At 38.1% G+C, this 21,724-nt stretch overlaps 1 protein-coding gene across 1 annotated transcript in view; it reads right to left on the reverse strand.

The window, feature by feature from the left end:
- The window catches only part of LOC124795073 (exocyst complex component 5), a 112,420-nt gene that overhangs the window by 80,296 nt on the left and 10,400 nt on the right, over positions 1–21,724 (reverse strand). Inside the window, exons 6-7 of the mRNA XM_047258889.1 lie at positions 5,514–5,697; positions 3,709–3,849 (exon numbers count right to left, since the gene is read on the reverse strand). Of these exons, the coding sequence (XP_047114845.1) occupies positions 3,709–3,849; positions 5,514–5,697 (325 nt within the window). The remainder of the gene's footprint in view (positions 1–3,708; positions 3,850–5,513; positions 5,698–21,724) is intronic.

Raw genomic sequence — 21,724 nt, forward strand, 5'->3', positions numbered from 1 at the left:
CAGGAATAGCATCTCACAATTGACTGGTATTTTTCTGACAAGTGCAGCCATTTGCAAGACTACATCAACCGAGCAAGTGTTCACCCTAAGAAAGTCCTGATAATCATTTGGTTAACTTATTCTCAAGTTACTTCATAAATTTTCATCTGTAAGTCTTCACCTACATCCATCTACCTTATTGTTTGCTTTCTGAAGTGCAAGGCCAGCCCCAGGGCCAAATAACAGCTGGAGTCAACATCCACCATGTTTCCACCTCTGAGAGTTGACATGAAGTCTGTGCAATATCACTTTGCTGTACGGAGCCAACCATCAATGTCATGCAATATTATCATAGTATTGAGTCTAGAACTCTCTTAAAGCATCCCCCTACTATCATTTTTTTATGACAAAAAGGCTTGTCCTACAAAAACTACAGCAATACTATCACACTTACATTTCTCTTTGTAACTAACGACAATTGATCAGTTTTACAAAATAACAGTCTTTCAGGAAAAAAAGGAAGCCATTAATCCCAGGTGTTTAGGAGACATGCTACGTAAAAAAGGATACACTGTCTTATTGTCTTTCTAGAACTGCAGAGGAGGTCATTTTCGGTTGATTACAGGTTGATGTAAATAGAGTCGAAATTAAGAGACTGAATCCTGGTTATCTGCTGTTACTGTGGTACAGCTCTGCTGCTCCTGTACTGAAACCAATATATCATGAATGCTACACAAATCATCTTCCGCGGTAGCCAATAACTATATTTGTGGTTCTTCAACCTCAGTTACTTTCTATGTGTGCTTGTTCTGAACAATGGTATTTAGGTTATCAATGGCAGTAGTTACTCCCAAGGGATCATGAAAATGGAGCTGCTTCAACTGAGAACTTGGAATTGTGCAAAATGCCAAAGTGCTGGACTTTTAAATGTTCTGAAAGTGTCTTTGATACTGTTCTTGCAATTTCTCTCTGAGATATGAAGCTATGAACAGCAAGTCAACACTCAAGATCCATTACAACAAAAATGGAAAAACTGAAATAATTAATCATAAGAATAATCGAGTATGTAAGATTATCTGATGTGAAAGAACTACCAGTATATGAGGTGTGGCTAGAAAAAAACCGGACTAGTAACGGTGAAACAATAAAACGAATGCAATAAGGCTGAAAGTCGCGTGGCCTGTCACGTGACTCTCGCTCCGCCTACTGCTCGAGTTTCATCTGCCTCCTGCACTCAGTCTGTCCGTGGCGTCTGTTTTAAGTAGTTGACATTTTGTCTGTGCGTCAGAAAATGTTGAGTGTACAGAAAGAACAGCGTGTTAACATCAAATTTTGTTTCAAACTAGGAAAATTTGCAAGTGAAACGTTTGTAATGTTACAACAAGTGTACGGCGATGATTGTTTATCACGAACACAAGTGTTTGAGTGGTTTAAACGATTTAAAGATGGCCGCGAAGACACCAGTGATGACACTCGCACTGGCAGACCATTGTCAGCAAAAACTGATGCAAACATTGAAAAAATCGGTAAACTTGTTCGACAAGATCGCCGTTTAACAATCAGAGCAGTGTCTGAGTTAACAGGAGTTGACAAGGAAAGTGTTAGGCAGATTCTTCATGAAAGTTTCAACATGAACAAAGTGTGTTCAAAAATGGTTCCAAAGTGTCTCACAATTGAACAGAAGGAACGCCGAAGAATGATTTGTTCTGACATACTGGAAAACATTGAAAGTGATCCCACCTTCTTACAAAATGTTATTCCTTGCGATGAATCGTGGTTTTTTACTTACGATCCCGAAACTAAACACCAGTCGATGCATTGGAAAACCCCTGGTTCTCCACGACAAAAAAAAGCACGAATGTCAAAATCGAAATTCAAGGCAATGATGATTGTTTTTTTTGACATCAAAGGGATTGTGCACATTGATTGGGTACCAGAGGGACAAACAGTGAATCAGCATTACTACATTAGCGTCCTGGCTACCCTACGTGAGTGAGTACGGAGAAAACGGAACGATTTGTGGAGAAAAAAGTCATGGATCCTTCACCAAGACAATGCCCCTGCTCACAGTGCGTTGTCAGTGAAGACGTTTTTGGCAAAACACAACATTCCCATCTTAGATCATCCACCCTACTCACCTGATTTGGTCCCCTGTGACTTTTTTCTTTTCCCTAAAGTCAAGTCAGCTTTGAAAGGAACTAGATTTGAGACTGTTGAAGCAGTAAAAGAAAAAGCGACGGAAGTAATGTATGGACTTACCGAAAATGATCTGCAGCATTGCTATGAACAGTGGAAAATTCGTATGGAGCGGTATAGAGACTGAGGAGGAGAGTACATTGAAGGAGATAACATGAAATTGTAAATAATTGCAAATAAATGTTTTTTCCAGCATCAGTCCGGTTTTTTTCTAGCCGCACCTCATATCTATAATCAGTTACCAGAATAATTATGATTAACCGCAATTAATTGCTCATTCCTATTCTAGTTCCCTTTCCTTCACCTACCTGTCTCCCTTACGGTCGTCATACCATATTGACATCCTTACCTCACTGTCACCTTGTTACTTTTCCACACCACTCTTTTCTTTTTCTCTCTCCCTTTATCTTTGAGGATGCAGATCTGCCACTTGACAGCTCTAACATTAGTTGGCCAAGCAAGGTGAAACAATGCCAAGACACTGGATTTGCATTTGAGAAGATGGCAGTTCAGATCCCATCTGACTATTTAAGTTTACATTTACTATGGTTTCCCTAAATCACTTAAGGCAATTGCTATGATGCTTCCTTTGAAATGGAGAGGGTCAATTTCTTTCCATACACTTTATCTATAACAACTGGTTCCCTGGGACCTACAACCCTCACTGCCAATGGGACATTAAACCGTAATCTTCCTTCCTTCCATCTTGTATTACGTGAGAGCAATCTGGCCTCATAACAATAATGTTGTTTATTCTATTTATATAGATAAGCAACCGCTAAGTCAATGATACTTAAATTCAGTGTATTTTTATGTTTACTACAGACTACTGGTTCACTTACGATAAGTGAATGTAGCAAATATAAAAGTTATTGAGCAGATGCCAATAAGCACAGAAAAATCAATAGCAATCACTTCATATGTTTCTCTTGTTACTGAATTATTCTACACAGTATGATGAAGAGGAAGTTTTTTCAGTTTTTTGGACATTTGTTTTTACATCTTTTTCTGCGATTCAGAAACTTTTATTACTTTGAGTACATCTAACATACAACTGACTCGCAGTGTCTGGCAACATTTCGTTAATTTATAGTAAAATAAATTTACAAAATACATTTGCAATATAAAAATATGTCATTTGAATAGTTTGTTGGCTTGTCTTTCATAGAAACTTAAATACTTCAGTGAAAATTAAAGTGAAAGAGAGATCAAGAATAACCTGTTACCCATATGATGGTACTGTTACTGGAAGTTTGAGCTTGCGTTTTCTTTAATTTTGAATGTGTTTTCTATATACAGCTAGTTATTAATTTAAACATTATATTACAATAACTGTTTTCATGAATGGACTGAAGGAACATGACATATGTACTATATTTTAAAAACTAACACTTATGATTAAAACTAGTGACAATTTTTAAAGTAGCAGGAAGAATGTACTTATGAAGTAGTCTAACCTTTGAGGTATCAAAATGTGAGCTGGCCAGTGAATACAAAGATGTACATAAAAAAGTAAAACAATTACAAACTTACCTTCAACTTTGGTCGATAAATGTTGAGAACAAATTTGGCCATAACTTGTTCAGGATTGCTGAAAACTTCTTTCATGATTGTAAAGTTTTTTTCACATAAAGGGATGACATCTCTAAAAACATCTTTGCCAAGAAATGCACCCTGCAACAATAATTATAAACTAACCAACTGGGACAGCACTTTTGTGATAATTGGTAACTACTCATTTATAGTACTCAAAGAAAAAAATTACAATATTCAGTCATGTGAAGTGATCTAAGCACTTTCTTCATAACATTTCTGTAATTACAAGATATACTAAGGACACATTACTCATTGAAAATGGAAAATATAATTGGATGAAAGCTTGCACAAACTAGTCTGATTTTTTATATACTACTCCTGTATACCCCCTTTTAAAATCTTTCCATATTTCTCGCTTTGGCAGTTTATTTGTGTCAACTTGGAACACAAAGCTGTTAACAACATTAAGCACACACTAGATTACCCAATGGACACGAATTTGTACACACTTGTTTGCTGTTTCAATAGCTCTAGTAATCATAATTGTGCACTCTCTTCCGCCCCCCCCCCCCCCCCCCCTCTCTCTCTCTCTCTCTCTCTCTCTCTCTCTCTCTCTCTCTCTCTCTCATGTATCAAGTACTGTCATTTAGTAAGATGTAATGGACTGACATGCAAGTCAAGACACTGAACTGAAGTTCAGTCCAATGCTTAATTCATGTTCAAGAAATCATGAGATAATATAAAGTAAGAAGTAATCAATATTTGAAGAACCAGAAATTATTCAGAGGTGTTGATTCCACACACAGGGTGTCTATGAGCTCATTTTCGATCTCAGAGTGGAAGACATTATGAACCTGCAACGAAGAAACATGTAACTGTAAACAAACCAGAGGTAAAGTGCTTCAGAGGACATAACTGGTTTATGGATAAAAGCAGGAAACAGATAAAAATTAGTTTTTAATGAATGATTAAGTGGAAGAGTTTCTTCAAGATAAAAATAATTTGTGCACAGTTGTTACACATATATTAGTGACTTACATCTAAACATATGGAGCATATACTGTGGATGCTAAACTGTTTGTCAACACTTTGATTTGTGTCGTTTGTTTATGAAAGTAACATGGACTCAAGAGTTTTTAGTTAAAAAATGGAAGGTCCAGGTTGAAATTTCAACAATTATGAAAAGGACAGACTGCTACTCACTGTAAAGATGACATGTTGAGTTGCAGACAGGAACAATGCAAAGACTGTTACACATTTCGTTTTTGGCCAAATCCTTCATCAGAAAAGATAAACCCACACATCACACACACAACTGCTATCTCTAGCAACTCAAGCTAGACAGCAATCTGGTCTGAGCAGCCAGGGACAGTAGTCATATGTGTGTGTGTGTGTGTGTGTGTGTGTGTGTGTGAGAGAGAGAGAGAGAGAGAGAGAGAGAGAGAGAGAGAGAGAGAGATATTGCAGTGGCATTTCCTAGTAATGACAACTTTTTACGCTTTCATTTATTAAAGTAAAAGTTATTTGTTTCCTGTGTTTGACTGGTAGAAATATTTTGCTGAAATTTCATATTTTTAACAACATTCATAAAATGTAGTGCATGCTTTCGGTAGATTTTTTTTTTTTTGTTGTTGTCCTCAATTATGTATTGCAGGGGCAAGATACAATCACATAGAAGCCCGTAACCAAAAGATAACATGCCAATGGTTACATTAGTCCTGAATTGAGAGAAGAAAGAATAACAAACAGCATTTTGTGTTGTTTTGCAAATACATCACCTAAATATAGAACTAAATACACACCATCTGGCTCTGTTCTATGAAGGCATCTACACACTGTGAGTATCCCTTAAAGTGGGAAAGAGTTGACGCAATTTCTTTCATGCGAACTCTGTTATCAGAGCGATGTGCCCGGACAAATTCTTCTATTAAACTGCGCTCTATTTCATCATATTTGCTGGCAATCTTCTTCTTTGCCTTCTCAAATCTGTCAATGAGAACAAACAAGGATTTACAGTTTTACAGTAAATTGTCAATGCGGTAAGCATTAATTACAGATGCTATGAAGTTTTTTATGGTTGCAGCCAAACACTTAGCATGGCCATCACAATTAAAACCTCGGTAATGAAAATAGGTGTAGAAAGGGTCTTTATAATTTGACCTTAAATAATGAATTATGTGACTTGCGCACACAAATTTTTGTGACAAATCATGTGTAGAAGCTAAAACTCCTTTGAATTATTTATCTTCATAATGTATGAATTTTAAATGTCGACAGTTAAAAATTATAGAAAATAAGAGCACAGTACATGCATCAACTAGCACGAAAACAGATATTAATGGTTGCTAAAAGTTGCTACATCGAAGTTGGCAATGAAGTAATAAAAAAATACTTATGCATATAAACAAGAGATAAGCGCATATCATGTAAGAAATCAAGAGAGAAACATTACTAGGGCTTATGAATTCATACATTCACAGTAAACACTGGATTTTAAGGCAGGATACTACATCTTGGTGAGCATTTGTTAATACATTCATTCACATATTGTACTTGCAATTCTCACCTTGAAAGAGAACCTTCAAGGATACAGAATGAACAGATTTTCACATTGTTGTCAATAAATGACATCAAGTGGTTACAATCAGTCCATAATCATAATTGCACTAATTAATTACCCATGAAATGTAACTGACAGATTTTGATTATGGCTTAAGTTGAAGCACATTACATTATATAACAAATGAAATTTAAAAAAATGAAAATTATTTTAACAAGTATTATATTAACAGGACAAAAGTTGCCACTGCTGGGTTCTGTAAAGTATACTAACAGCAAATGACAATTAGTGCTAATCACTCACAGTGATAATTAAGGAAATTATTTCTTGATTACTTTCCGCTGTATTTGTACATTATGAGAAAAAGAACTACTTTGGAAAACAAAAGCTGCTTCTTACTTTATATGTCTCAACTGTTGTTTTATACAATACCTCATGAAACACATGTTTAATACTAGTCAGGTAGTATTTACATCAATTAATCCAAATATTTTAATAAATTGGAGAAGAACTGGCTAATGGGGTATTCTTTTTATTTATTCTAAATGTCTCTGGGTATTTTCAGTTTCCTACCTAATGTCTACAAGCAACCTATTAGACACCCTGTTCAGAGTGTAGAACTTAATCTTGAACTCTACATAACGATTCAGAGTCTGTGTGGAAATTAGTATACTAGTATTATAGTAATGAATTATATAGGTCATCCTAAATCCACTCTTGTTATCAAATACAAATATCATTAGGGTGTATATGTATTACCATGTCAGTATAAGAACTGTTAGATCCCTGAAGAAGCTTCTCCATGTTCAATTATCAATTCTACATAACGCACTGCCTGACAAAAACAAGTGAATCACTCAGAATACATGATTGGATGTGAATGTAACTTTGTACACAAATGTAACATTGGCAGATATATAAATGATTAGAGTTGCATTTCCCAGTGACAGGTGTAATGGTCACCGGAGTGCATTACTGCTATTCATGTTTAGGCCTGGTACAGTTTATAAGGGGCATGAACAGTATCAAATATTGAGTGGTCACTGTGAAGGACATGGAGGTGCTGCATACTCTTGTGGGGCAGCACTATCAGTACCTGGCAGAGCTTGGGAGGGGCTCATTGTGGATATCCATTTGGCTGGCTGCTTGAATTACACAATATGGAGATTTGTGGGGATTTGGATGTGACAGTGGCTGTATGTTGGGCTTCATGGGAATGTGAAGGTGTACTCATGGTCAAGATTCTAGTCAACCATTTCTGATGACAGAAAGGGATGATCATTGTATTGTGCACCAAGCACAATGTAACCTCTTTACATCCGTGCCTGCATTTAGAGAACAAGCAACGGGTTACCCACAACACTTTGTGTCATTCGCACCATTGGCTGGAGATGAGCAGCAGCTGGACTACGGAATTAGGATCCCATATGTAGGCTGCTGTTAACACCACATCACAAACTGCTGCATCTGGAGTGATGCCATGACCAGGAAGCATGGACCACTGATGAATGGTGTTGCGTTGAGTTCGGCAATTGTTCAGAGTATAGAACTTCGTCTTGAACCCTACATAATGATTCAGAGTCTGTGTGGAAATTAGTATACTAGCATTATAGTAGAGAATTATATAGTTTGTCCTAAATCCGCCCTTGTTATTAAACTAACCTGAATGACCACTGTCAGTGAGTAGAGTGGTGAACTGGGGATAGGTCCCATTTTTCCGAAGTTTTGGAGAGACAAAGTGATGTTAGTTTTGGTGTCCCAACACGGGGAGCCATTGGATATGACTTAACTCATGGGTGGTAGCTGCTGAGAAAATTGTGGTGGCACAACAGTACGTCGCAGACATCCTGCGTCCTCACGTATTGCCTCTTATGTATCATGTTGTCATTTTTCAACAACACAATGCTAATCCACACTTGCCAAATGTCTGTATGAACTGTCTGCCTGATGTTGAGGCACTACCATGGCCAGCACAATCCCCAGATCTGTCCCCAATAGAACATGTGCGAGACCATCTCACATACCTCCGTCCCAGAGCTAATATCCAGAATATCAATGACCAGTTACAACAGTTGTGGGCCAGCTGCACTCAGGAGAGGGCTGTAAGCCGCTGTACGGCTTTATGACACCCTTCCCAACTGAATTACTGCATGCATCATGGGCTGAAGGGGTGAATGTGATATTGATAAGTGGGCTCAGTAAACTTCTCTGTAAATTTGACTTGATTTTGTGATCACTGAAACTGCACCATATATCGTCTCAACCAGTTAAGTTTCATTTTGTTACCTCCTCTCCTTCTGGGTGCTTCACTTTTTGTCAGGCAGTGTTACACACTTCGGAAGATTGTGTCATAGGACAGTATTGAGTCAAAGTACACTAACAGTCCTGTCTGCATGGCAAGACAATGGGGAAGATTTCTAAGCACAGAGCATGCAGAACTGAGCATTTTGGTTAATTGATCTACAGTCTGGTGATAGCTAATAATTTATTTTTGTTTATTTATATGTGAGATTCTTTGGGACTAAGCAAGCCAGAGCTGCTTGGTGATGGATCGAGTCAGTACAACAGTTTACAGAATGATGACTAAAAAGTTGTAAGCAAAAGAATTAAAGAATTAATAAAACACAAAAAAATGTAAGAGTGTATGCATAAACAACACATATAAAAAAAGTTCTCAACTACTGTGAGATTCCTGTACAGAACAGAAGGAGTGTACCATTAGGAAACCTTTCAACTTTGATTTTTTTTCCAGTTCTGCTGGATGCATACTGAAAATGAAACCTTTTAAACAGTGTACTCCTCTCTGTACAATGCTTATGGAAGTGCTATCCAAATGCATTTTCTTTTGATGTCTAGTGTTCGCAGAATGAATGTTGCAGTTTCTTCTGAATGAGTCTGAAGTCTACACAAAGCTTGCCAACTGACACCACAGATCAGTTCAACTGGCTTTTTCTGAACTAAGAATATAATATTCTTGGCAGGTGCACAGAATTACCCAAAAATGTAACACCATGTGAGATAATAGGGTGAAAGTAAGCCTTTGTGTTTCAGTCTCAGAGACCGTGGCGATCATTCTTGCAGGTAAGATAGCATCATTCAGTTTTTGTGCAGGATCTTGAACAGATATTACCAAGGAAAATGCTATAGTATCTTCCAAGAAAGAGTTCTATCTATTCTAAGTCCTATGAATTTAAAATGGCCAACTTCATTAACTTTTTGAACCCATTGGATGAAAAAATTTTCAGTTCCATGTCTGAAACTGTAAGCACTGTGTTTCATAACAGTTAGGCATTAATCTGTTCTCTGAAAGCCTCGTGTTGATGCGGCTGACTACCATATGAGCTACATCTTTTATATTACATTCCACATCTTTCACACCAACACCTGCAAAGTGAAAAATTTTTTGGGTCATTTATAATGTTTGTAGTCTGCCTCATGCAGGGAAGCTGCCTAATTTTCAGTTGTTCTGTACATCCTATTCCATTAACCCTGGCAGTCACTAAAATTCTCTCCCTTTCTGAGTGGCTAGCCACAAGTTATAAGAATCTATCTCCTGCAGGCTGTGCTGTTGTCTTACTTCGTGATAATGCAATTTTAGCAACCGGTGGCCAAATTGTTCACTCAGTTGTCAATATTATTTTCATGTGGCAGTATAGCTCTGAATACGGATCTGTAAATGTGTTAATGCAATACCCAAAAATTAGGACAGCTTCACAAGGTGCTGAAGGGGATTATTTACCACATTTATAGCTTTTTCTAACTTTAATCTGAAAGCAGGACTCCTACTGTTGACATTTTGACACAAGGATGGACTACAGAAGCATGAGGTGTCAGCAAGGGAAATGCACAATGAATTGTAAATGAATGTGTCGGAGCTGTAGAAATGTCAGGAAAAGTTGGTTTCCTGTTACCTGGAAAGCACTGAAATCATATGAAACCTACAACACAAAGGATGATTTTGACAAAGATGTTTTAAGGTACTCTGTCTTTAAAATGGTGAAAGCCTGACTTTACAAAAAAGTGTAACAATCATGTGTGATAAAATAGGTTCAAAGGTAGTGTTTTGTCAGTGCAACAGAGTTTAGAAGACATTAGTTTGAAATATGTTAAAGTAACAATGGTAGAAAGCTTTTAATGGAAAGAAGTGACATAGCTGCAGCATGAGCCATATTCCTGAGAACGATGCGTGAAATAAGAAGAGGGTAGTCAAAGGTTTATTATATTGATGAAATATGGGTGAATCAAAGTCATTCCAGGAAAAGCTGCAGGAAAACAAGTGCTGGCACTGGCAATTTTGAAGTTCTGATAGAAAAAGGGTCTCGAATAATTATTGTGTATGCTGGCTCTTCTTCTGGCTTTGTTCCTGAGAGCACACTTATATTTAGATAAGAAAAACAGCAATAGCTACCACATTGAAATGAATTCTGTCACTTTCAACAAGTGGTTCACTGAACAATTTTTGGCATACCTCACTCTGAAATCATTCATCGTAACAGACAATGCTAATTATCATTCAACTGTGAGAGAGGAAATACTGAGTTCAGACACCAGGAAAGCAGATATTGTGCTCTGGCTTAAAAATAAAAATATTCCACACAATTTATGCTGCACTCATGAAGATTCCTGCCATTCGCTATGTCAAACAAATCAAGTGAGGAAACTTTCAAACTTTATTTACTTGTACGGTGAACATGATCACACGGTTTCGCATTTAACATCATAGTACTGCCAGTATATTTCGATTCGATTAATCTGGGCACAACTCAGTGGGTATGTGGCAGAAAAGAACAAAACATACAAGATTGTAGACACTGAACTGCTTTAATATGAAGCAATACATTATCCCCTTTAGTGTGGGAAGACTGTAAGTGGCATGCTGAAAGACTTTAGGAAGTGGTCTTTGATAGGGAGGTGAACATGGGTACAAGTCTTGAACCTGTCATCATAAATTTACAGTTAGATGATTTGGACACAGACTCAGACAGCAGTGATGATGGTATTACAATGTAGACTCTACAATATGTGTGGGCAACAGGTGGCCTGCAGGCTGGATCTGGCCTGCAACTGGTTTTAATCTAGTCTGTGGAAGAAATTCGTGGGAAAGTAAGGTGCTCACATTTACTTTGACCGCGATGCATTTTTGGATATTCGCCATTCTATCACTCACATTTTTTCAGTTTGGCTTTTGTATAATGCAGCCAACATATGTTCAAGCAATTTAAACTTTCAAACTTTTTAAAATGAAAAAAGAAATTATGGTCTAATTTATTAGTGTTACAGAAACAGCACATGTTATGAGATCACTCATCAAAAGTATTTTTCAACAAATACTTAAAAATGCTTGCTAATTGTGTTTGTGGATGTTTCAAAACACTGTGGCTGCAAATCACAAAGTTACTCCTAATTGTTTGTCAACAGGGACTGCCTGTCTCATTGCCATATTTTATTTTTCTATTCTTCCTCTCATTAACAGTAAATAATTTTTGTCCATTGTGAATGTATCAGAACATTGCAACTTGTAAAACTGAAGGTCATTTATAAGGAATTAGCTCCAATCAGCTCCTTTTATAGCTGTTCACTTTTTCATGATGACGTTTCAAGATGATTGGCGCACCATCTTCAGATGTTTACATTTATTTACATGTTGCGAACTTTGTTTCTTTACTAACAGCAATGGATATTTTTAAGATAACTGCTGTAAAACATCATAAGTAATGTAAACAATGTTCACAACATGTAAATAAATGTAAACACCTGAAGATGGGGTGAACATGAATGTACTCTCAATAACATATTTTTGAGGCATAATTTGTTGGTGTAGTGTGTCAGGAAAGAGATGCCATTCATATTGGTATGTTACCGCGAAAACATTAGCCATAAATAGTAATGTCACGGGCCCTATAATTTTGACTTGATGCACTAGGAGTGATGCTGTTGTGTCATGTGACAAGCCAGCCCACAAGCTTAAGTAAATACTGTATGTGAATCAGGCCCATGGGGCACCAAAGGCTGCCCATGCCTGCTCTATAACAAAATAAGGTGATAACGTGCCTTTAAAATCAAGAACTGTTATTAAAAAAAAAGTTTTCTTTGTCAAAATATCACAAATCCTTGTCTTTACTGATTGGGAATTTGCATTCTATTCTATGAAGTATACAGACAGTTGCTTGTAATGACTGACATAGCTATAAATTTCTGATATACTGCAAAAGGAGAAGCAGCTAGCTAGTTTGTTAGTTGTGAACTTTAAGCTTTTCCCAGTGTTTACTGTCCTCTTAAAACTCACTAGAGTGCAGCTGGATAAATTCATTAAAAAAAATTGAATATTTTGAAAGGTAGCCCCATGTCATCTTCAACGCACAAATTGGAAACTGTCTTAAAATAACAGGGAGGATGACTTGTCGAGATATCAGCAGTTTTCTACGTACTTATCAAGCAATATTTCCTCGAGTTCTTTGAAGAGGGTGGAAGTTGTTTGCTTGTTCCACAGACAATAAATGTGATCTCTCACTATAATGTGGAATGAGCTAGTTTGCACTCGCAACACTCTTTATCAGTGAAAGAAAGGACAACATGCTGACCCTTTACACTGTAGTCTTTCATGTTTTCTTTGCTATCAGTAATTCTTTTTTTACACTGTGCTTTACATTTAAATACATTCAAACACACTGTCACACACACATTATAAAATCACATATTTGTAAAATATTATATGTAGTAGGAGTTGTCAAGCAAATGTAATGATTTCAGTTTGCATTTGAAGTTAATTTTGATATCTATTAGATTCTTCACTTCAACAATTAAGTTGTCAAAGTTTTTTGTGGCTGAGTATTTCACTCATCTGTGCACCATGATGGATGACTGATGATTGGTGTGGAGAATTCCGCTTTCTGTTATTGTAATGATGTATATTACAGTAATTTTTGAATTTCAATTAATTATCATCATCATCATCATCATTTAAGACTGATTATGCCTTTCAGCATTCAGTCTGGAGCATAGTTCCCCTTATAAAATTCCTCCATGATCCCCTATTCAGTGCTAACATTGATCCCTCTTCTGATGTTAAGCCTATTACTTCAAAACCATTCTTAACCGAATCCAGGTACCTTCTCCTTGGTCTGCCCCGACTCCTCCTACCCTCTATTGCTGAACCCATGAGTCTCTTGGGTAACCTTGCTTCTCCCATGCGTGTAACATGCCCCCACCATCTAAGCCTGTTTGCCCTGACTGCTACATCTATAGTGTTCATTCCCTATTTTTCTTTGATTTCCTCATTGTGGATACCCTCCTGCCATTGTTCCCATCTACTAGTGCCTGCAATCATCCTAGCTATTTTCATATCCATAACCTCAACCTTATTGATAAGGTAACCTGAATCCACCCAGCTTTCACTCCCATACAACAAAGTTGGTCGAAAGATTGAACGGTGCACAGATAACTTAGTCTTGGTACTGACTTCCTTCTTGCAGAAGATAGTAGATCGTAGCTGAGCGCTCACTGCATTAGCTTTGCTACACCTTGCTTCCAGTTCTTTCACTATGTTGCCATCCTGTGAGAATATGCATCCTAAGTACTTGAAACCGTCCACCTGTTCTAACTTTGTTCCTCCTATTTGGCACTCAATCCGTTTAGATCTCTTTCCCACTGACATTACTTTCGTTTTGGAGATGCTTATCTTCATACCATAGTCCTTACATTTCTGATCTAGCTCTGAAATATTACTTTGCAAACTTTCAATCGAATATGCCATCACAACTAAGTCACCCGCATATGCGAAACTGTTTATTTTGTGTTCACATATCTTAATCTCACCCAGCCAGTTTATTGTTTTCAACATATGATCCATAAATAATATGAACAACAGTGGAGACAGGTTGCAGCCTTGTCTTACCTCTCAAACTACTCTGAACCTTGAACTCAATTTACCGTCAACTCTAACTGCTGCCTGCCTATCTATGTTAAGACCTTTACTTGCTTGCAAAAGTTTGCCTCCTATTCCATAATCTCATAGAACAGACAATAACTTCCTCCTAGGAACCTGGTCATATGCCTTTTCTAGATCTATAAAGCATAGATACAATTCCCTGTTCCACTCGTAACACTTCTCCATTATTTGCCGTAAGCTAAAGATCTGGTCCTGACAACCTCTAAGAGGCCTAAACCCACACTGATTTTCATCGAATTTGTCCTCAACTGATACTCACACTTTCCTTTCAACAACACCTGAGACAATTTTACCCACAACGCTGATTAAAGAGATACCTCTTTAGTTGTTACAATCTTTTTTGTTTCCATGTTTAAAGATTGGTGTGATTACTGCTTTCATCCAGTCTGATGGAACCTGTCCCAACTCCCACGCCATTTCAATTATCCTGTGTAGCCATTTAAGACCTGACATTCCACTGTATTTGGTGAGTTCCGCCTTAATTTCATCCACCCCAGCCGCTTTATTGCACTGCAATATATTGACCATTTTCTCCACTTCCTCAAATGTGATCCTATTTCCATCATCATTCCTATCCCATTGTACACCGAAATCTGAAACATTACTGATCGTATTTTCACCTACATTGAGCAAATCTTCAAAATATTCCCTCCATCTGCCCAAGGCATCAACAGCATTCACCAGCAGTTTTCCTGACCTGTCAAAAATACTTGTCATTTCCTTCTTACCTCCCTTTCGAAGACTGCTAATTACACTCCAGAATGTTTTTCCAGCAGCTTGACCCAAAGTCTCCAACCTGTTTCCAAAGTCTTCCCAAGATTTCTTCTTGGATGCTGCAATTATCTGTTTGGCTTTGTTTCTTTCTCTGTCTACCTGAGTTCTAGTATGTAGCCATTTTTGATACGCCATCTTTTTCCTTTTACAGGCTGCCTTGACTGTGCCATTCCACCAAGCTGTTTGCTTCATCCTACCTTTACACACTACTGTTCCAAGACATTCTTTAGCCACTTCTAGTACTGTGTCCCTGTACCTTGTCCATTCCTTTTCCAATAACTGTAATTGACTACATTCAACTAACTGGTACCTTTCTGAGATTGCTGTTATGTACTTGTGCCTGATTTCCTTATCCTGAAGTTTCTCCACTCTTATCCTCCTACATATGGACCTGACCTGCTGCACTTTCAGCCTCACAATACCAATTTCACTGCAGATTAAATAGTGATCAGTGTCATCAAAGAATCCCCTGAATACACGTGTGTCCCTCACAGCCTTCCTGAATTCCTGATCTGTTATTATACAGTCAATGTCAGATCTGGTTCCCCTGCCTTCCCAAGTATACCAGTGAATGTTATTATGTTTAAAAAAGGAGTTTGTGATTACTAAGCCCATACTGGCACAGAAATCCAAGAGTTGTTTCCCGTTTCTGTTGGCCTCCATATCCTCTCCAAATTTTCCCATAACCTTTTCATACCCTTCTGTTTGATTTCCAATCCTGGCATTAAAATCACCCATGAGCAGAACACTGTCCTTGTCCTTTACTCTAACAACTATGTCACTGAGTGCGTCATACAAACTATCCATCTTATCTTGATCTGTCCCTTCACAATGCGAATATACAGACACAATCCAAATTTTCTTGCTAGACACTGTCAAATCTATCCACATCAGTCATTCGTTTACGTACCTTATTGCAACTACGCTGGGTTCCATTTCTTTCCTGATGTAATGCCCTACACCCCATTGAGCTATTCCTGCTTTGACTCCTGACAGGTAAACCTTGTATTCTCCCATTTCCTCTTCTTTCTCACCCCTTACCCGAATGTCACTAACAGCTACAACGTCCAACCCCATCTTACTTGCAGCCTCTGCCAACTCTACCTTCTTCCCAGAGTAGCCCCCATTGATATTAATAGCTCCCCATCTCATTGCCATTCATTTACCGAGTCGTATCTTAGGAGTCCCTGGTTTGTCAATTAGAGGTGGGACTCCATCACCTCCAAAGGTCCGAGGCATTTTGCTCTGATTGTTGCCAGCATCATATTTAAAGTACCAGGGAAGCAGGTTGCTAGCCTTACTTGCCCCGGGTCCCATTGGGTTTTACCCCTAACGGTTGAGGGACTAAGCCGTGGATTTGGTAGTCTTCGCCGTCTGAGCACAAAGGTGGCCACGACTCAGAATATGTCAGAGATGCCCAGCCTTATTCCAAAGTAACTGGTATCCTGACTGTCAGGACCACTTACTTGGCCACTCATATGTTGCCCGTGGTTCATGAACTAGGACATGACAACAGGAACCCATACCATGAACCATCTCAATTAATTATTGAAAACAAAATTCATACAGTAGTAAAAGTGCTGTGAGGCTGTTCTCATTACACCAAACTGTTTAATGATTTGCCTTCAAGCGGCTCTATAGTCGATGTCGCATATTACCCTTATTATATGCTTTCATGTGACAAACACCTTCTTTTCTTGGGAGGGTTATCAAAGAATATGATGCTGTAACATATTAGTGAATGAAAGTAGAAAATGTAAGTCAGTTTTTTTGACATTTTCATCTACAAAGTCAGCTATTATCTGTAATGGACAAGATGCAGAGCTTGGTCTCTTAAATACAATGCAAACAGTTTCAAAATGACAAATATTGTAACTGTTTTTGATGCCTTGTTGTTAGACAATCACCATCTTGAGAAAATTGTACCTGATATCTTCACAACGCTCTGTTCTTGAATTCCAACATGACATGGACTAAAGCTATGGAGCAGCTGGTACAGTGTCATCAACAAATGAAGAAAGATTTCTCTAATACGGATGACTGATCAAAATTGGTTACAGTACGATATACCATTGGCAAATGAACTTTATAGTTGTCCACAACGGCATGATCTAGCAATGTGGACTTTATTTGGATTATCCAAACCTCATCCACTCCAACCTGCCCTATCACACCCCCTCTGTACGCGGAGCCACCTTACTGCATGACACAGACTGTTAGTGCCAGATCATTGATGTATGTCAAGAAAATCAAGAAACACGGAACAAAACCAGGTAGCATCACCACTGTACATGACCCCACCCACATTCAAACACCTTCCCTGTTTGTTGTCAATGGAAGTCTGTCTTCTGCTCCTTACTTTCTAGATATATAGTGAACCATTGTGCAACTTTTTCCATAGTTCCTAATCCCATCAAACCTATTGTTACAGAACAAATTGCATTTTCTGTGGATACTCCTTTCCTTAAACCAAACTGCAAATCTGGTAGCAAATTGTGTGCACTGAGATGTGCCACTGCTTCCTCAAAAACTTTTTAAAACACTGTCAGCAAAGGAATTTGCCCGTAATGGTCTAGATGATCTCCCTCACTTTAAAATGGTTTCACTAATGATAATCTGTCAGGAAACTGACCACACCCGAAAGACAAACTGCACTGATGACTGAGTGTATAGAACTAACATATAGTGCACTGATGTTCATTATCCTACTTGGAATCTCATCGTGCCGATGGAAGTCTTAACTCTTCAATAATGTAATAATTGATTCAGATTCATCTTTGCTTGTTTCCTGCAGCTGGGTGTGATGGAGTTATCTGAATATTAGCTTTCAAGAGTTCTGCATATTTACCTATGCCTATAAAATTTTGATTTATGGCCAACTTCTGACAAAAAATGATTCTTTAACATTTTACACACCTACAGTGAATAACTAACAGTTCCATATTCACACAAGAGGTGTAATATGCTGAGCACCAACTTTCGTTCCAATACCTCTCACAACTGACCATATAGTTTTAATTTTGTTCTGGGAACTTTCTAATCTCTCTCTGTATGCACTGTTTCGTCCTGTCTGATGACAGCCAATGTCTATCTCAGGATTACCAGTAGTGGATATGAATGTACATAGTAAAAGTCAAAAAGAGACAGAGTGATGTAATATTCCTACCCCCACATGCTTGTAACATTTCCCTACCAGCTGTTAGCCAGCCTTGTCACCAACCCCTCCTCCACTCTCTCCTCACCAACTCCACACAGCACAACCTCTCAAACCAGTGAACCTGTAGTGTGGGCACAATTTAGTCAGCCAAGACAATGCAGCCATGCAGGAGTGTGTATGCATGTTCTCTGTTAACTCTGAAGGAATGCCTCAACCAATACTGTGGGTTGTTCCTTTACTCCTATTATTTATATTCCAGAAAGGAATTCCAGTACCAATACTAAAATGTGCTTTATATTCATATGTTGATATCTTGTTCTGGTATCTGTTCATACCTCTGCATGTCATATTTGCCTCTTATTGGATCTGTCCACTATTAGTGAACTTTAATTTTCATGTTAGTGTTTAAACATTGGAACTCTTATTCTATTTACGACCATCATTCCTTCTTGATAAATTGTTAATGAACTTTCCAAATGCAGTAATAAATCTTTAAGTTACGAGCTGTAAAAATATAATCAGGTTGGGAAGGAAGGAAGGAAGATTAGCATGGAACAGCCCATCAACAATGAGGGCAATAGTCAGGGTTCAAAAACATGAGCTGAGGAAGAATGGGGAATGAGTTTGGCTATGTACTTTTCAAAGAATCCATTCTAGCATCACCAATGACTGATTTAGTGGCACCCACAGGAAACCTACATTTGGATAGCAAGATGAAGATTTGAATCATCATCCTACCAAATGTGGGAACAGTGTCATATCACAGCATCAGCTCACTCAATATAATAAGGGTGGCAGAGAGGACAATAAAGAAATAAAGACTACACTGATTACAATGAAATGTAATGAAAATGCACACAGGTATTGCAGCTACAATAAAATATAAAGATCCTTACTAGCCTTTATACCCATCAAAATTTTTATCATCTAATGATATATTACACATATTCAGCACAAGAGTGCATCAGCAGCTACTATTACCAGTTTTGTTTCTCTTTCCGTAATTCACTTTTTTTTGTAATCCTATATTTGATCTTCATCCACAGCTGAGTGGTCAGCGGGGCTGGGTTCGATTCCCAGTGCTGTCAGGGATTTTTCCTTGATGGGAGGCCTAGTACAGATTACACTCAGTCTCTTGAGGCCAACAGAGGATTTACTCAACTGATTAGCAGTGGTCCCAATGTCAAGAAACCCGACAAAGACCAGGACAGTGGTGTGCCGACCAGATGCCCCTCCATACAGCATCCAATGATGCCACTGGTAGAGGATCTCATGGCAGTCGCTCAGGCCCAACTGTCCTGTCTAGGGCCAGAATGCAAACAATGGAAACTCCAGGCAGGAATATCAACAATGTAGGAAAAGACACATTGCTACTTATTGTAAAGAAGACACATCAATTTGCAAACAGGCACACTTAAAGGACACTCACATATAACTTTCAGCCACAGTCTTCGTCAGTCACACCTCACACACATGACTGCCAACACCAGCATCTCGGGCATGTGTTTGTGTTTCTTTTACTGATGAAGGCTGTTGCCAAAAGGTATATGTGACTGTCTTTTAATTATGCTGTCTTTCCCTCCATTGTTAAACTTCACTCTCTCTTACTTTTATATTGGACATGAGAGCATGGATGGCCTTACACTGTTTCACTCTAACTGATTACTGGCATATATTTTTGTTGCATTCAGTTTTGATCAATGTGTACTGCATTTATCATGAGGCCTCTCCTTTTGGTCTTAACCTGACTTTAATGTTACAGCTCATATGTGATACTGAAATATTCATTACAATTTATCAGACTGAGACAAAGGTAGAAATGGAAATAATGTTCCGGTCCCTGTCAACTATGCACAGTCTTAAAGTGATGAAGAATGCATAAACAGTTCACTGATAGATGCAATGAGTAGCAAAAATTGAAATACAAAAGGATAAAAATACAGGAACCAGTCTGCAGTTTCAGTCTTTCATATATTATAACAATAATACCATAAAAGTGTATTACTAGAATTACAAACAACTGGCAGACTGACTGCTTAAAATACTTTCAAAATATATTAAAAAATTTTTGGTAGGTTTTTGCAATTTAGAAGAAAGAGCAAAGAGAGAAAGATAAATGGTAAATCACAACATTTGAAGATCATGAAAATCAGTTTCAATTGAAAAACAAAGCTTGTACATACCCAAGATAAGTATAACAGCACTGTGTACCATCTACACAAGTAAAAATAGGTGCAAGAGCCATCCTAAATTTGATCATAATATTTATCACAGATATATCATCCACGAAATCTCTCTGACATGGAGCCTTTTTTATGTGAATTAGGATATTACTTCATTGTTAAACTCAAATTACAATTCTGACCATTTTCTGGTATCTTTCTCCCAATACAACTACAGTGTGCAGCAGAACCGACTAAGCAGTTTTACACAGCAATAAAATGTAAAACTGGATGTATAGAGAAAAATGTTTTTATTTTCTAAATTAGTACAATGTACCATTTTACATTCATTTAGTTTTGAAAATACTGCCCTCAAGATGGCATCTGTTGGCATCAATACATTGTTGTAGACAATCCCTGAAATTTCAAACAGCTTTTGCACATATCGCGGGATATGGCGTTCACTTTGTCAATAATCTGCTGTTTTAACTCTGGTAGGTTGTCAGGGCAGCTTTTGAAAACCTTTTCCTTCAGACATCCCAAAAAAAAAGTAGTCACAAATGCTGAAATCTGGTGTCCAAACAGGCCACCCGACAACACCCCTCAAAGAGACAAGGCGTCCCGGAAATATTTCTCTCAAAACATCAAGTGAAATTCGAACTGTGTGAGCAGTAGCTCCATCCTGTTGGAACCACAAGTCCCTCAGTCCTCCTTCAACAATCTCATCCATTCTGGGTTGCAGAAAATTTTGCAACACTGAAACATAACATGTGGAATTCACTGTCACGATCACTCCTCCTCCTCAAAAAAGTAAGGGCCTACCACACCAAATTGTTATATGGCACACCACACTGTCACTTTAGGAGAATGTTGCGACCTTTTGTGAATAATTCGGGAGTTACTTTCAGCCCAGTAGCGAAAGTTTTGCTTATTCTCTCACCCACTAAGATGAAAATGTGCCTCTTCATTACTGAAGAAAGTTGCATTCGGAGGGATCTGAGCAAGCATTTACTCACACAGATTTTGTCAGTTGGCATAGTCTGCTGGGCGTAGTTCTTGACCAATCATTATTTTGAAAGTATGGAACTTCAAATCACATTGCAGAATCCTCCTCAAACTGTGGTCTGAAATCCCCAATGCAACAGCATGTTGTCAAGCAGAACGTTGCGGCAATTGTTGAACTGCTGTTCTACCCTGCTGCACATTTTCAGCCGTGTGTATCTATTCTTAGTGTGCTACCAGTTTCCTCCAACTGCAGAACCCAGAACCGAATTGTGTCTGCATTAGGAACGGCACTGTTGCGTGGAATCACAGATCTGTTGTTTTCATAATAAGCACGAACAGCAAAACCACAATTTGCACCGGTCCAGACCATGTTGGCTACTGAAATAGGGTCAACGACTGAACAAAGG

Source organism: Schistocerca piceifrons, chromosome 1 (genome assembly GCF_021461385.2).
Source record: "Schistocerca piceifrons isolate TAMUIC-IGC-003096 chromosome 1, iqSchPice1.1, whole genome shotgun sequence".
NCBI lineage: Eukaryota > Metazoa > Arthropoda > Insecta > Orthoptera > Acrididae > Schistocerca > Schistocerca piceifrons.